Here is a 15692-nt window from a genome sequence, read left to right on the forward strand (position 1 = left end):
TTGCTTGAAAGCTGGCTGCCAAGGGGCGGGGCATTTTTCCTGATATGGCAATATATGGCTATAGTAAAATCTTGTTAACACTCTAGAGGCCACATTTATTTTCCAATCTTCATGAAACTTGGTCAGAAGATTTGTCCCAATAATATCTTGTTATCTCAGGTGAGCGACTTAAGGCCTTTCAGGCCCTCTTGTTTCTTTGTACTATTGTGAACAGCTAAGCAGTTGATGATTGACCAAGTTGAAATAATCTTGTTTATTACATTGTAGAACTAGTCTGGATGGTGAGACGTTATCAGTCCAAGATTTCTTCACATACTTTGCACTTGGTGCAAAAGTATTCGATTTTTCGGTGAGCACTTATTTACTGTATTCGTTTAATGAGCTTTATTAATATTTTCTTTGTGAAAAGTCTCTATTTCTAACAAATTTACTCTTTGTTTTAACTAAAAGAACACAATTGTGATAAAAATGTGTTACTTGGTGTGATTGATGTACATGTACTGCTTCCTTGATCATGTACTTTGTGTTTGTATAGTCAACAATTGCCAATGTACTGCTTCCTTGAACATGTACTTTGTGTTTGTATAGTCAACAATTGCCAATGTACTGCTTCCTTGATCATGTACTTTGTGTTTGTATAGTCAACAATTGCCAATGTACTGCTTCCTTGATCATGTACTTTGTGTTTGTATAGTCAACAATTACCAATGTACTGCTTCCTTGATCTTGTACTTTCTGTTTGTATAGTCAAAAATTGCCAATGTACTACTTCCTTGAACATGTTCTTTGTGTTTGTATAGTCAACAATTACCAATGTACTGCTTCCTTGATCATGTACTTTCTGTTTGTATAGTCAACAATTGCCAATGTACTGCTTCCTTGATCATGTACTTTGTGTTTGTATAGTCAACAATTACCAATGTACTGCTTCCTTGAACATGTACTTTGTGTTTGTATAGTCAACAATTGCCAATGTACTCCTTCCTTGAACATGTATTTTGTGTTTGTATAGTCAACAATTGCCAATGAACTGCTTCCTTGAACATGTACTTTGTGTTTGTATAGTCAACAATTGCCAATGTACTGCTTCCTTGAACATGTATTTTTTGTTTGTGTAGTCAACAATTGCCAACGCGGACATTCTTCCCCAGAGGTTTGTGATTGACTCGACCCTAATCTGTCCTGAGTATGCTGTTCTACTGGACGGCGAGTGCGGTGAGCATTATTATGATGTTTTTTTTTACTTGAATGCCATAAAGCAAACATTTTCATATGCGCTTGTAAAGTTTGGCTGAATGCATGTGTGTTAAGTGTGATGACAGATCCGCCTGTGCAGTCCGCTCCTTCCTTCCTGGGGATCTTCCCAAGGAAAAATACATGTAAAGTCTATAGTATCAACCCAAATAAGACATCACATGCTAATCTAGGATGAATCTTTACACACATGAACAAACACCCCATTGCTGAGCAGGACTTATATCTTTAATTATATGGGAGTACCTACCCTTAATTTCACTAGGTACAAATAAATAAATAAAATCCCTGTTATATAATTGTGTTCTTATTTCACTGGCCAACTTGTCTTTTATTCAAAGCTGAAATAAAATGTATGGCCAAAAAAGTTTGCCCTAAGAGCTGGAATCCTGAAAATATAATTCAATGCATTTTACATGGGCATACCTGACTTAATCCTTTCCCACTCAAAAGCAAAGTAAAAAGGGCTATGTGCAAACAGCATATAACAAGAACAGCCTGAGAGTAACTCGCAGTCTATTAAGATTTTATGCTGTTTGCTGCTCATCAGTATCTTAGGGTTGGAAATGAAGCCTTTAAACTTTAAAACAAATTATATTAAACTTTCTATTTGACTACAAATGCGTCAAAATACGTTTCTAAGTGTTAATGAGATTAAATGTAATGTTGATATTCATTACTATGTAATATGTTTCTTTCAGTAAAAAGAGGAAAGCTCATTTGCAATTAACTAAGGCAATTGTTATATAAAATCAATCACATGTTTAAAAGATTTCAAGTGTTAAAAAAAAATACTATTTAATGTTGGAAGCATCTGTATTTTAGTGGAGTGTGGCCTTGGAAACGTTTACCGGTACAACAATGAAACTGGTGTTGCCATCTGTGAAGATTGCCCCCTGGGCCAATACCAGGATAATTTTAAACAGAAGGCTTGTAAAGAATGTCCTGCTGGTACTACAACAGAAATGACTGGGGAATACCAGGCCTCCATGTGCAAAGGTAGGAGTGTGGGGAATTTTTATCAGCCAATTTTAGCATGAGCAAGGATTTCACGTGTTATTGAGCCACGTTTAGGGAAAACTGGGCTTAATGCAAGTGTGTAAAAGTGTCATGCAAGATAAGTCTGTGCAATCCACACATGATAATCAAGATTGCCACTTTCCGCTTTCATGGATTTTTTGTTTTCACGAAAGTCTCTTCTTAATCAAATCCAGAAAGTCTTTTCTATACCAAATCCAGTCTAGACAGAAAATGGCGTCCCTGATAAGCACAGGCTAATCTGTGATGACACTTAACACACAGGTATGAAGCTCAGTTTTCCCAGAGTTTAGCGTACTATGTCTGTGGAGCTAACAATCTGGCTGCACAGCCTTGCAGAAGCTTGCTGTCACAATATCTACTTTGTGTTATCATTTTGTTATGTATGTGTTGTCAGTTAACCCTTTGCATGCTGGGAAATTTGTTGTCTGCTAAAATGTTGTCATCTGAATTTCTAAAATTAGCATTTTCTTCGAATTTTTTTTCAAAAGTACAAAGAGCCATAATATTTTCGAGAAATGAAACAGCATCATATAGGACTTTTAAATAAAAGTAAAAACAGTTACTTATTTGTCTCAATATTTATGATTTTTTATGCCCCCAGATCGAATGATCAGGGATATATTGTTTTTGGCCTGTCTGTCATTGTATGTGTCTGTGTGTGTGTGTGTCCCAAAACTTGAACCAAAACTTTTAACCTTGGTCATAACTTTTACAATATTGATGATAGCGATTGATATTTGGCATGCATGTGTATCTCATGGAACTGCACATTTTGAGTGGTGAAAGGTCAAGGTCATCCTTCAAGGTCAAAGGTACAAAACAAATCAAAGCGGCGCATTAGGGGGCATTGTGTTTCTGACAAGCACATCTCTTGTTTAACAATAAGTACCCAAGTTTATGCATAGAAGTGGAAAAAAAGTAATGAAGTCATTAGAAGATTTTAACTGTGACTTCCATAGGCAATGAGCCATGTGCTATAAAATGAACTATGAAGCATATTTCTCACATCATAAATTACTTTCCGTACTTTGTTGAAATTGTCGTACCTAATTCTTTTTGCAGCCATCTGCCAAGTTGGTCATTATTTTAATAATGATCTGGACATATGTATGCCGTGTAAGATTGGTTACTACCAGGACCTCATGGGTCAGTTCTACTGCAAGTGGTGCGGACCAAGCTTCACAACGGAGAATGAAGGATCCACGTCAGACAGCCAGTGCTCTAGTAGGGGACCCTTTGTTGTATCAATCCAAATATTATCTCGAAATTTCTTCTTTACCAAACTGTTTATCATTATCAGAAACATAATTTATGGATATCGCCTTTGTCATTGGTTTTGCTTATTCTATATTAAGAATATTAATGAATATGGGATGAAACACATAACAAAAGATTCGTTTGTTTGTTTTTGAAATATAAATTCTAGAGTGGCTTATGGATTGCAATGTCTTGCTTTTAAAGATTATAGTGTTATTTGTTAGTGACAGTCCAGTTGCATTAGAAAGAGATGATTCTTATCATCATTTTAAGGTCCTTAATTTGAGTCAAATGACCAATTACCATATATCAAAACAAAAAACAAGACACAGCTTAAGTTAAAAGCAAATACCAATGAATAACACTTTGGTAATCATCTAAGGACTCTCAATTCAAAGCATAGCATAGCAATAAGTAAAAAATATAAAATTGTAACTTTCTTTATTTCAAACTTAATGGACACATGTTTCGTCAAGATGTGTTTTACCAATTTCAACAATCTAACATATTTCATTAAGCAACAAGATTATGATGTGATGACTTCTTTTATTACTGAAGACATCTTTGTTGATTTTGGTTCTATCTTTTCCATGCAATGAATTGCAGGTCAGTGTGAAAGCGGTTACCAACTCTCTGGTCCCAACAACTGTACGCCATGTCTGATTGGTCAATACAGAAACGCTACTGAGTCACGAGTCTGCATGAACTGTCCTACAGGAAAAATAACAGCTGCTATTGCCTCAAGATCTGCGGACGCCTGCAGTATCAGTAAGTTTGTTTCACATAACTGGCATGCATGTAAGAAATTTGTGACAGAATCCAAATCTGAAACTGGTTACTGGAGGATGTCAGGTTTTCCTTTCATTTTGTAGTCATCATGAATCTGGTAAACTTGATGCAATTGAAATATTTACAAAAAAATTTGGCCTATGTTATGCAAAAATGGGTCTTATGCCAATTATGCAGCCAGGAAAGCTCCAGACCAGCCTGCACATCCGCTCAGATTTCCAGGCTTGATCTATACTTTCTGCACATATCATTAGACCCATTTTTGCTTGACAATGATCAATTATCAGCGATCAACTCTGCAACCAATCATAAAAAAAATATTGTTTTCAGATGGATAAACAAATGATCTGTGAATGATTAATTTGTATTTAAATCTTAAATTGGTGTCCGAAATTCATGTATACAATTTTGATCTTTATAAGGATATTTGAAGACAGAATTTTAATTGACATTTATAGTAACAAAACAACCAAAGCTACAATTTCAGAAAACATTTTGAATAAGCATGTTTATGTTTTTGTTTTAAGGCTTACAATCTGCTTATATTATACAATTGTTGCAAAATATATAATAATTTAAATGTATATTTCCATATTTTTCAAGCTGCTTGTACATCTGGTAACTACAGAAGAAGTAGTGATAATACATGTCAGCCATGTCCTCTAAACTACTACCAGAATGAGACTTGGCAAGACCAGTGTAAGCCATGTGGCAATGGCAATTTCTCCATGTGGAGAACTACCAGTACTGGGTCCAGCAAGGAACAAGACTGCCTGTGTAAGTCAGCTTTTAAAATATCAACCAAGAGTAAATGAGCCCCATTTTGGCAAACTGGGCTGAATTCATGTGCTTAACCCTTTGCATGCTGGGAAATTTGTCGTCTGCTAAAATGTCGTCTGTTGAATTTCTAAAATTAGCATTTTCTTCGATTTTTTTTCAAAGAATACTATCAGAATAGCAAACAGTTTGGATCCAGATGAGACGCCACATTCTGTGGCGTCTCATCTGGATCCAAACTGTTTGCAAAGGCCTTCAAAATTCGGTTCCCGCACTGAAAGAGCTAAAGTGCAGGAAATCTGATTTTCTAAATATCTACACAGGCTAATCAAAGACAGTACTTTCCTCTTTTATGGTATATTTTGTTTACAGATAGCCCAAATCTAGTTTAGGCGGAAAGTGTGGTCTCATATATGCCTGTGCAGACTGCAGAAAGAGGCTTTAATTATGTCAAGGGAATAAGATGTTGTGGGAATACCTTTAATAGTTTGTTTTAGTTGAGTTTGTGTGTTAAATGATCTCTATAGAGCGATGCAATCAATGTCAATATCTCCCTTTTTATCTCACCTGAGCAAGAAGTGCTCATGGTGGGCTAATGTGATCACCCTAAGTCTGGTCAGAACTTCATCAGTAAATTTTTCATTGCAATATGTAAGCTGGGTTTGTGTCTATGTGACATGCGACCAAAAACATGGTTACCAGGTTGAATCTTAGAAAATCATTGTTATCACTCTACAAGCCTAGTTGTTTGACTATATCTTGATGAATGTTTATCTAAACAATATTTAGGCCAGGTTGAATCTAGGTCAGGTGAGTTCAATAAATAGGCCACCAGGTAAAATCCTAGGAAAATGTGTTACATGTCTACAGAATGACTTTTACAGAATAATCATTTTAAATGCAACAGCTCCTGATTATTCTCGTGGTTTTGTATTATTTTTAAAGAAGTTATTGCCCTTTTTTTTAAATACTTAAAATAAATATGTTTTTAATTTCTCCATCGTTTACGGTGTAATTTTCATCAACCTTTTACAGAAGATTATTGCTTTAGTGCATATTTTCAAGATTGCTTTCAAGGTCATATGGCCTTAGCTGTCAGTCTAGATTCCCAATGTCATGCTATCTCTGCACCTTATTATCTGATCAGATATGGTTTTTTACAATAATTTGAGCAGCACTTTGACATAAAGGGGTTAAATGCATATGTGTGAAGGCTCGTCACAGATAAAAGGCAAATCAGGTATGACACTTTTGGCGTTATTGGTATTTTTCATTTTAAGGAAGTCTAGCCTAAAAAAAACAGCAATTTTGGCGGATTGTGTTGTCTCTGACAAGCCTGTGTGGACTGCTACACAGGATAATCTTGGATGACACTTTACGCAAATTTAATGCATTTAACCTCTTTGTCAGAGCGTGACTCAGAGCTTTCTTTCTTCTGTCTGCAGTCTACTGCCCGTCTGGGTATGAAGTGAGCCTCACTCTGGCCCAGACCTGTGTGCCGTGTGCCAGGGACCAGTACAAGGACAACAATGTGGACATTCAAGGCTTGTGCACACCATGTCCCAACAACCTGAGGGCCAGCAGTATAGCTGCCACTGCACAGACAAACTGCACTATCTGTGAGTCTCATAAACTATTCAACTTTTAGTGGTCACAGCGGGGTAGTGTTTGTGCCCCTGTTTAACCCTTTTACGCTCAGATTTGCATTTTTACCCATTTTGTGTCCCTTAGAAAATCAAATTAAATTAGAGAAAATATTAAAAACCTTTCTCCATAGACTCAACAATTAAATGCTTCATTTCAAACCCTATGATATTGGTGAGCAGCAATCAGCATAAAATCTGAATGGCCTGCAAACAGGCAGGTATGGTTTTATTCTGGTTGCATATGCATGTAGCCATTTTCACTTTGCTCCAAAGTGGGGAGGGTTAAAGAGGGGCATAAAGATTTGCCCTTTTTACACCAATCTGCTCGTTAATATGGCCGTCTTCTGGATGTTTGTGTTGTATGCAACTAAATATATCAGCTGGAATGATGAACCTGTTAAGCATATTTCTTCAGAAATTTGAACTTGTGCAATTGTATATTTCGCCATTTGATTGGTAGATATGGCCTTTTTTGTGCAAAAATTTATAATTTGTACATGGTGAAAGCAAACAATTATAATATGTTCATTTAACGTGTCTGTGATTTAATTTGCCAGACAAGTGTCCCATTGGTCAGTCTCCTAACCCCACACAGACGGGCTGTGTTCTGTGTGCTCTGGGATCCTACCAGGATGTTGCAGAGAGCGAGACGTGTAAGATGTGTCCAGCCTCACAGAGCACCCGCACCATGGGGGCTACAGCACAGAGTGCTTGTGAAAGTAAGTGGTTGGGGAATGCTACGAAATGAGCCTCGCTCTGGGAAAACTGGGCTTTATGCATGTGTATAAAGTGTCGTCCAAGATTTGCCTGTGCAGTCAGCACAGGCTAATCAGGTATGACACTTTCCGCTTTTATGGAATTGTTCATTTATAAGAAGTCTCGGTCCTGATTAGCCTGTGCAGACTGCAGACTGCAGACATAACATACATGCATTAAGCACAGTTTTCCCAGAATGGGACTGAAATGTTCATTATACCCTTTCAAAAGTGGCAATTACTTATGACTTTTTATGTACTAGTAGTCGAATAAGATTTTTCTTTGTTTTGATCTTTGTCTCTAAGAGATTGTGAAAGTGTTAGCAAAACAATTGTTTGATCAGTGTATCATGTCTTTCCATAAGTGTCCTTTGTGCAGGATTGAATGCATATGTACATGCTCATTTGTTGATGAGAGTCTGTTGACTGAACTTGAATTCACTATTAAATGAAATAATACAAAATAGAATAGCCCTTTTGCACAGAGCGTAGTTATACACTCATAAGCATTATACCACATATTTAGTTTTTTGTCAACCACATAAGGTATGGCACCTTTCTCTTTTCTTACAGATTACTGCAACAGTGGGTACAAGAAGGTAGGGTCAGCATGTGTCCCGTGTGCTGTAGGCTCCTACAAAGACAACACTGCAGGGCTGTTCTCTAACTGCACAGCCTGTGATCCCCTCTACACCACGCCTAGCATGGCCTCAACCAGCCGTACTGCCTGCAGCATCCGTATGTATAGTTATAATTCATATTGCTTTTTATGCCCCTGGATCGAATGATCAGGGGCATATTGTTTTTGGCCTGTCTGTCTGTCATTCTGTCACAAAACTTTAACCTTGGTTAAAGTTTTGCGATAACTTTTGCAATATAGAAGATAGCAACTTGATATTTGGCATGCATGTGTATCTCATGAAGCTGCACATTTTGAGTGGTGAAAGGTCAAGGTCATCCTTCAAGGTCAAAAGTCATAAAATACAATCAAAGGGAAGTAATAAGCTTTAAAAGGGAGATAATTACTTAACCTGCCAAATAATATATTGAAATTTTATTTCAAAGCGGCGCAATTGGGGGCATTGTGTTTCTGACAAACATATCTCTTGTTTAAATTTTGCATTTTGTTGAAAGTAGTATTCTTTTAATTGTTTTTGTGCAATACAAGCTCAAAGAACTTTCATCAGTTTTATGAAGCTCCAATGGTGATATTTTAGATTGATACAAATAATATATTTCTACCTTTTTATGTGTTTATGATTATCGTAGAACATTTTAATTTTAAAAGAAATGTGTTTAAAGTTAAAAACCAAAAATGAAATAAGATTATACAAAGTAGAAATGTTGGTACCACTTCATACCCCTGCCAAAAGAGCGAGTAGCCATATGACTGATTTACAACAGTTTTTTATTTTTACTTGCGCATATTGTGCCCACATCTTGCAGGAACATGCCCAGCTGGAACCTACCGCAATGTTGGTGACACGGGATGTACAGACTGTGACCTCGGCTACTACCAGCCCCAGCAGTTCCAGACCAGCTGCCTCAAGTGTCCTGATGACACCAGCACCATGCAGACCAAATCCACTCTTGCCACTGACTGTAAAGGTATGCACCAGGAACCATGATTTGCTTAAAGTTATTTAAGGTTATTTATTGTGGCTTGTGGGCAGTTGTAGGGTGATATGACTGTTTCATATGATGTCTGCTCATTAGCAAAGTGAGTTTAAGTCACATCATTATGAAACTCATAATCATGTAGATGGGCATAGTATCACATCCAAGTTTGATAACCAGCAAGATTGCATTAAAGGGACCTTTTCACAGATTGTATCATGTATTGCAGTTTATCATTAAATGCTGTATATTAATAAATATAAACATTGGATCTAGAAAGCTCCAGTAAAAAAATCAAGAATAAAATTAAAAAAAGAAAAAAAGTAACCCTCGACAGGGCTCGCACCGCTGACCCCTGTAGTCATGAAGTAAAAGTCTACCACTTAGACCACTCACCCATCCGTCCTTATACAATTAGGGATGCATTTTATACTTTATATAAGCAACCCTCGTAGTTTCACAAAATATAACGACAACAGAACTTTCCAAATTATTTAATTGTTACGCGTAGCAACGTTTTATAATTTTCAGGTTTTAAAATCGTCAAAAAATGCATACAATGGCTATTTTAGAGCATGGTATTACCGTTTCCTTACAAATATCATATATACCGCGCAAATTTGAGAATCTGAAACAATTTTTTTTAGTTTTGTAAAATTACCAAAACGTGAAAAGTACCCTTTAACATTTATAATGGCTGTTGAACTAACAAAAAAGCAAAATTTATCTTGTCCACTCTATGACTCTGATAGTTGACATGAGATTATCATCACATGTATAACGTAAAGTAGAACAATTGAGTAACTTTAGTGTGGAAAGATGTGTTTCAGAGCTTTCCTGCAGACTAATCTTGAGATTGCATATTGGGCAAGTTAGGTTAAGGTCACTGTTTCTAAAAATAGTAAAATCATTTGCAGCTCAATACCTTGAGTTTGGATGGAGGTATTGTTCTGACATTTTGTGTGTAGGTTGATGTCATGTAGACCGAGCTTGGGATTGCACTTCCAGACAGTAGGATTGAGGTCAATGTCAGTTTCTAAAAATAGACAGACAGTTTTTCCTTGTTTACTCTAGTTTGGATTGAGGAATTATGGCTATCGGTAACGCACAGTCTGTTCAGGTTTTATGCTGTTTGCTGCTCATCAGTATCTTGGGGTTGAAAATGAAGCCTTTACAACTTAAATCTAGTAAGAAAGGTCTTTAATTAAATTTAACATCTATGGGACTACAAACACGACGAAATACGTATCTAAGTGGTAAAGGGTTAAACAGGCCTATTCTGTTAATCTGGGCAATCCTGTTGTCTTGATTTTTAAACTTGTTTTGAATTAATGCAAATCTTTTATAGCTAATATGTATGTGATGTAAATGTTAATAATTTGTCCTATCTTATAGAATTAAATATTTATTCTTTCTTTACATAAGCAAAACATCAATAAGACTACATGTAATTGTAATGATTAGTGTCATCATACGTAAAAGACATAACAGTTTGTATGTTTACAAGCCTTTGTGATATTAAATCCTATGTTTCATGAATGAAATATTAGACCTGATCAGCGATATGTTATTCTGTTCCAGCATACTGCCCCAATGGCAAGGAGATGGTGAACAGTGTGTGCCAGGACTGTTCCCGTGGTTACTTTCGCAGCCAATCAGACGGCCTGTTTGCCATGTGTCAGATGTGCCCCCTGGAAAAAATTACTCCCTCAACAGGGGCCACTACTATCTCCCAGTGCATCATTGGTATGCTCAGGATAGTTTGATTGTGTCTCTATTATGATTGAAACAGCTAGAATTAAAAAAAAATGCTCTAGCTAGAATTAAAAAAAATTGCTCTTCTTATAAAAATGCTGTTGATGTGGATTTTGCTGTTTTAAAATAAGCTTCATTAATCAGTGGAAAGTTGTGTAAGCTATGATGATGAGTCTTGTAGGGTATGCTGATAAGCTTTGTAGGTTATGCTTTTATGTCTTGAAGGCTATGCTGATAAGCCTTGAAGGCTATGCTGATAGGCTTTGAAGGTTATGCTGATATGCTTTGTAGGCTATGTTGATAAGCTTTAAAGACTATGCTGATAAGCTTTGAATGCTGTGCTGATATACCTTGTAGGCTATGCTGATAAGCTTTAAAGACTATGCTGATAAGCTTTGAAGGCTATGCTGATATGCCTTGAAAGCTATGCTGATAAGCTTTGTATGCTATGCTGATAAGCTTTGAATGCTATGCTGATGAGCTATGAAGGCTATGCTGATAAGCTTTGTATGCTATGCATTGAAGGCTATGCTGATAAGCTTTGAAGGCTATGCTGATATGCCTTGAAGGCTATGCTGATAAGCTTTGTATGTTATGCTTATAAGCTTTGAAAGCCATGCTGATAAGCTTTGAAGGCTTTGCTGATATGCATTGAAGGCTATGGTGATGAGCTTTGAAGGATATGCTTATAAGCTTTGAAGGCTATGATGATATGCTTTGAAGGCTATGCTGAAAAGCTTTGAAGGCTATGCTGATAAGCTTTGAAGGCTATGCTGATAAGCTTTGAAGACTATGCTGTTAAGCTTTGAATGCTATGCTGATATGCCTTGTAGGCTATGCTGATAAGCTTTAAAGACTATGCTTATAAGCTTTGGATGCTATGCTGATATGCCTTGAAGGCTATGCTGATAAGATTTGTGTGCTTAGCATTTAAGGCTATGCTGATATGCCTTGAAGGCTATGCTGATCGGCTTTGAAGGCTATGTTGATATGCCTTGGAGGCTATGCTGATAAGCTTTGTATGCTATGCTTACAAGCTTTGAAGGCCATGCTGATAAGCTTTGAAGGCTATGCTGATATGCATCGAAGGCTGTGCTGATAATCTTTGAAGGATATGCTGATAAGCTTTGAAGTATATGCTGATAAGCTTTGAAGGCTATGCTGATAAGCTTTGAAGGCTATTCTGTTAAGCTTTTAAATAAAGAAGACTTTCTAATATATGAACGATATGCTCTGGTTTATAAAGATGTCATAGCAATTTCAACAAGTGTGATAAAGTTTGCTTTTCAGACAGAAAAATAACATGCAGTACATATTATGCTTAACCGTATATTTTATATAGTATATGAATTAATTATATTGTGATACATTTTTGCAAATCAATCTCATGCATTCTGAAAAATATGGATTTTTTGTTGTATTTTGAAATGAAAAAGTATTAATGTTAAATTTCACAAACTGGAACACTTTATTTCAATTTCCACAGGCAACTGTAGTGCTGGATATCGGCTGAAAACAGACAACACATGTGAGATCTGTCCTAAAGGCTCGTACTCGGAGAGCAAGTGGCTCACGACCTGTACCCCATGTGGCATACACAAGACAACAGAGAGAGAGGGAGCCACAAATCAGTCCCTTTGCATAGGTACACACGGGCTTAAGTAATACATTAATTGTCCATGGAAAGCAACATTCTCCTGTGCATCTCTAATGATTGTGCTTTTTAAAAAATAAATAGGACAAGTATCTATAAATGCGTGTGCAGATTACTGTAACTAACAAACAAATATTCTATAGAAATTTTGTGTGTTTAGATATTGTCATCAGGTGGCAAATGCTATATAATATATGAGGACATGTGTAATACAATTGTATTTTGTTGACCCCTTTCCCCAGTTGAGTGTGAGCAAGGGTTTGAGGACGCGTCTGGGGCGTGTGTGCCGTGCCAGCAAGGCTTTTACAAGGACATCAAGGCGGCGGCACAGTGCAAGCCGTGCCCAGTTGGCTACATCACTTCAGGATCTGGCGCCACCAATCTTACCATGTGCAACATACGTACGTTATGAGTTTTGTTAGGTTCACCTTTGAAATTGATGTGTTAATGTTCTTCATTCTATTGCTTTCTTCTAACAATTACAACATCTGCAAATCTGTGTTTTGCATTTTAATGTATATCAAAAATTGAATAATCATCATAAAAATAATGTGTCTCATAATATGACATGCTTATCAAACAGAATGAAATTATATGGTACAAAACACGGTATTTATCATTTAGTGTAAAGTTGGCCATTGATATATTGTGATGTTTTTGTCCTTCTAGTCAATTTCATCTTGTTTTACAATATGAAATTACAAGTACTTGCATTATTAAATCATACTTACTATTCACTCTTTAAAGTAGACTGATGATGTAATTGTGTGTTTCTCTCCAATAGCTGCCTGCAGCCCAGGGACCTTCCTTAATGAGACTGCATCCCCGGCAGCCTGTCAGGTGTGTGGATATGATACGTACCAGGACACCAAGTGGCAGAAATCCTGCAAGTCCTGCAGTGCCAACCTGGTCACACTTCAGACTGGCTCCACAAGCCTGGCACAGTGTGTTGGTAGGTACTATGAACTAAGTTTGCAATGGTTAACTGTTGTGGATAAACTATAATTATGGTATTTTAATTGTGTAGTAGATAAATGTTCTCATGCTGTCCTGATGAAATTGATTTACTATGTTTATTTGCAATGGTTTGTGGATTCCTAGGAAACTATGGATTATCTATCTGAGGTTGATTTAATATGGTTAATTAAGTATCTGAGTTTGTAATAGTGTTTTGAATGTACTTTCTGTGTTTGTATTTGTGTTGATAAACTATCAAATGTTGCACTACTTTGTTGCTTCCTTATAGCTGACTGTGCCTCAGGCCAGGAATACAGTACTACTAACAGGGTGTGTCGGTTCTGTCCCATTGGCTTTTACCGTGACCGCAATGACCGTCTCCAGCCCAGCTGTCAGATGTGTGACATCCGGTACATCACAGCAGGGGAGGGCGCCAAGTCTGTTGCAGAATGTAATATAGGTAAGTTGAGGGTTCCAGTTCCTAACAAACATCTATTAGAACATATTCACTCTAAAAAATGAATTTTTGACCTTTGTAAAACAAAAAACAAACACTAATGGGATGTAACTCTTCATATCTTTATATGAGCCATGTTATGCTAAAATGGGTCTTATACTTTATTGAACCAGCATAGCTCCAATCAGCCCTAGCATTTGCACAGTCTGGTAGCTTGAAAGTCTCACAAGGTTTCATAAGCTTACAGGGTAGCTCTGACCAGACCGTGTGTATTGCCACATGTGGCATTTGACTCACAAACAGGCCCAGTTTAGGGACCCTTATTTACTACTGCAGTGATTGTTTGGTATTATAAGACACATAACAAAACATAATATAGAAGATTCTCTGATGATTAAACAATCTTAGCAGTTGATAATATGTAGAGTGGCTCAATTGAAATCTAAGACATTAACTTTATCTTTTTGGCACTTTGTAATAGCTGTTTAAGAGTCCATCTGCTCTTCGGCTGCATTTTGTGAGGACCCTGATTAGTTTGTTGTATTGTTTTAATTGTCTAGCCAATTGTACTGTCCCTGGTCAGTACCGTAATACTCTGAATGTGTGCACCCCTTGCCCTGTCGGTGAGTACAGCAGTGAGAAGTGGAGGACCTCGTGTGAACGATGCCCTGATGGCTACTCAACCAGAGGCACTGGGAAGACAACCCTGGCTGATTGTATCCGTAAGTACTTCACTTTAGGGGAAAACTCTTTCTGGTATTGTTGTGGGTGAATTTCTTTGATAAATTTTCATTTTGAAAGGATCTTATTTTTCAATAATGATATTTATATTTCTTTTTGTCACCAACACACTATACTTGTGAATATTGTTCTTATAAATTGTGTTTTGGATTTTTTAGGAAAATCCTGCTTAACTTTCACAGTTGAATGACAAAATGTCATTCAACTGTGAAAGTTGAGCAGGATTTACCTAAAAAAGCCTCATTAATGTTAAGATATATTTAAGATAATTGTCAAGAAAGGAAGTAAAGTTGTAACAAGTTTTTGCAGAATTATTGCCCTTTGTCTGCTTTACACGACAGTTTTAGTTCTCTGAAGCTGGTGATCTGAATTTCTCTTAAACTATGTGGTGGATCTCTCTCAAACTTTCTCATTTTAATGCCTTAATGTGTTGATGATCTTAATGAAAGGAATTTTGGCTGTGAAGAGTTTTGGCATAATTATGGCCTTTGTCTGTTTTTCAACAATGAAATATTGAGTCAAAATTTTGTGTTTTCAACTATAGGTTGAATTTTACTCAAACTTTCTGCGCTGAATGATCTTAATGTGTAGATGATTGTATAGAATTATCAATCAAATCAAGAATCAAACGAACAAATCATCACTTCTTTCTTGAATACAAAACAAATGTGAATTCTAAATACAAAACAAATGTGAAGGTCAATTTAATATACATGTATTTGATTATCAGCTCTATATGGACACATTTAACTGCAGGTTCCTGTCCCTTGGGTGAGTATGTCACCCTTGCCAACACCTGTGAGATGTGCGCCAAGGGCACATACAGGAGTGATCCCTCCACCGAGAGTTGCATCCCCTGCCCAGATAATCTCACCACACCCACAGTGGGTTCAAGAACCAGAGACGCTTGCTCCATTAGTAAGTGGGTTCTAATGTTTAACAGTGAATTTAATATCATTAACATTTTGATATATTAGCAGCATTATTTTGTT

General features: G+C 36.7%; 1 protein-coding gene across 1 annotated transcript in view; it reads left to right on the forward strand.

The window, feature by feature from the left end:
- LOC127870048 (uncharacterized) overlaps positions 1 to 15692 on the forward strand; it is a 99476-nt gene that overhangs the window by 79906 nt on the left and 3878 nt on the right. The window contains exons 55-71 of the mRNA XM_052412708.1: positions 268 to 349; positions 1119 to 1215; positions 2080 to 2253; positions 3358 to 3519; positions 4159 to 4320; positions 4945 to 5118; positions 6564 to 6737; positions 7322 to 7483; positions 8093 to 8257; positions 8966 to 9127; positions 10718 to 10882; positions 12378 to 12536; positions 12788 to 12946; positions 13330 to 13497; positions 13792 to 13962; positions 14520 to 14681; positions 15457 to 15618. Coding sequence (XP_052268668.1) covers positions 268 to 349; positions 1119 to 1215; positions 2080 to 2253; positions 3358 to 3519; positions 4159 to 4320; positions 4945 to 5118; positions 6564 to 6737; positions 7322 to 7483; positions 8093 to 8257; positions 8966 to 9127; positions 10718 to 10882; positions 12378 to 12536; positions 12788 to 12946; positions 13330 to 13497; positions 13792 to 13962; positions 14520 to 14681; positions 15457 to 15618 — 2660 coding nt within the window. The remainder of the gene's footprint in view (positions 1 to 267; positions 350 to 1118; positions 1216 to 2079; positions 2254 to 3357; positions 3520 to 4158; positions 4321 to 4944; positions 5119 to 6563; positions 6738 to 7321; positions 7484 to 8092; positions 8258 to 8965; positions 9128 to 10717; positions 10883 to 12377; positions 12537 to 12787; positions 12947 to 13329; positions 13498 to 13791; positions 13963 to 14519; positions 14682 to 15456; positions 15619 to 15692) is intronic.

This window comes from Dreissena polymorpha, chromosome 2 (genome assembly GCF_020536995.1).
Source record: "Dreissena polymorpha isolate Duluth1 chromosome 2, UMN_Dpol_1.0, whole genome shotgun sequence".
Taxonomy (NCBI): Eukaryota; Metazoa; Mollusca; class Bivalvia; order Myida; family Dreissenidae; genus Dreissena; species Dreissena polymorpha.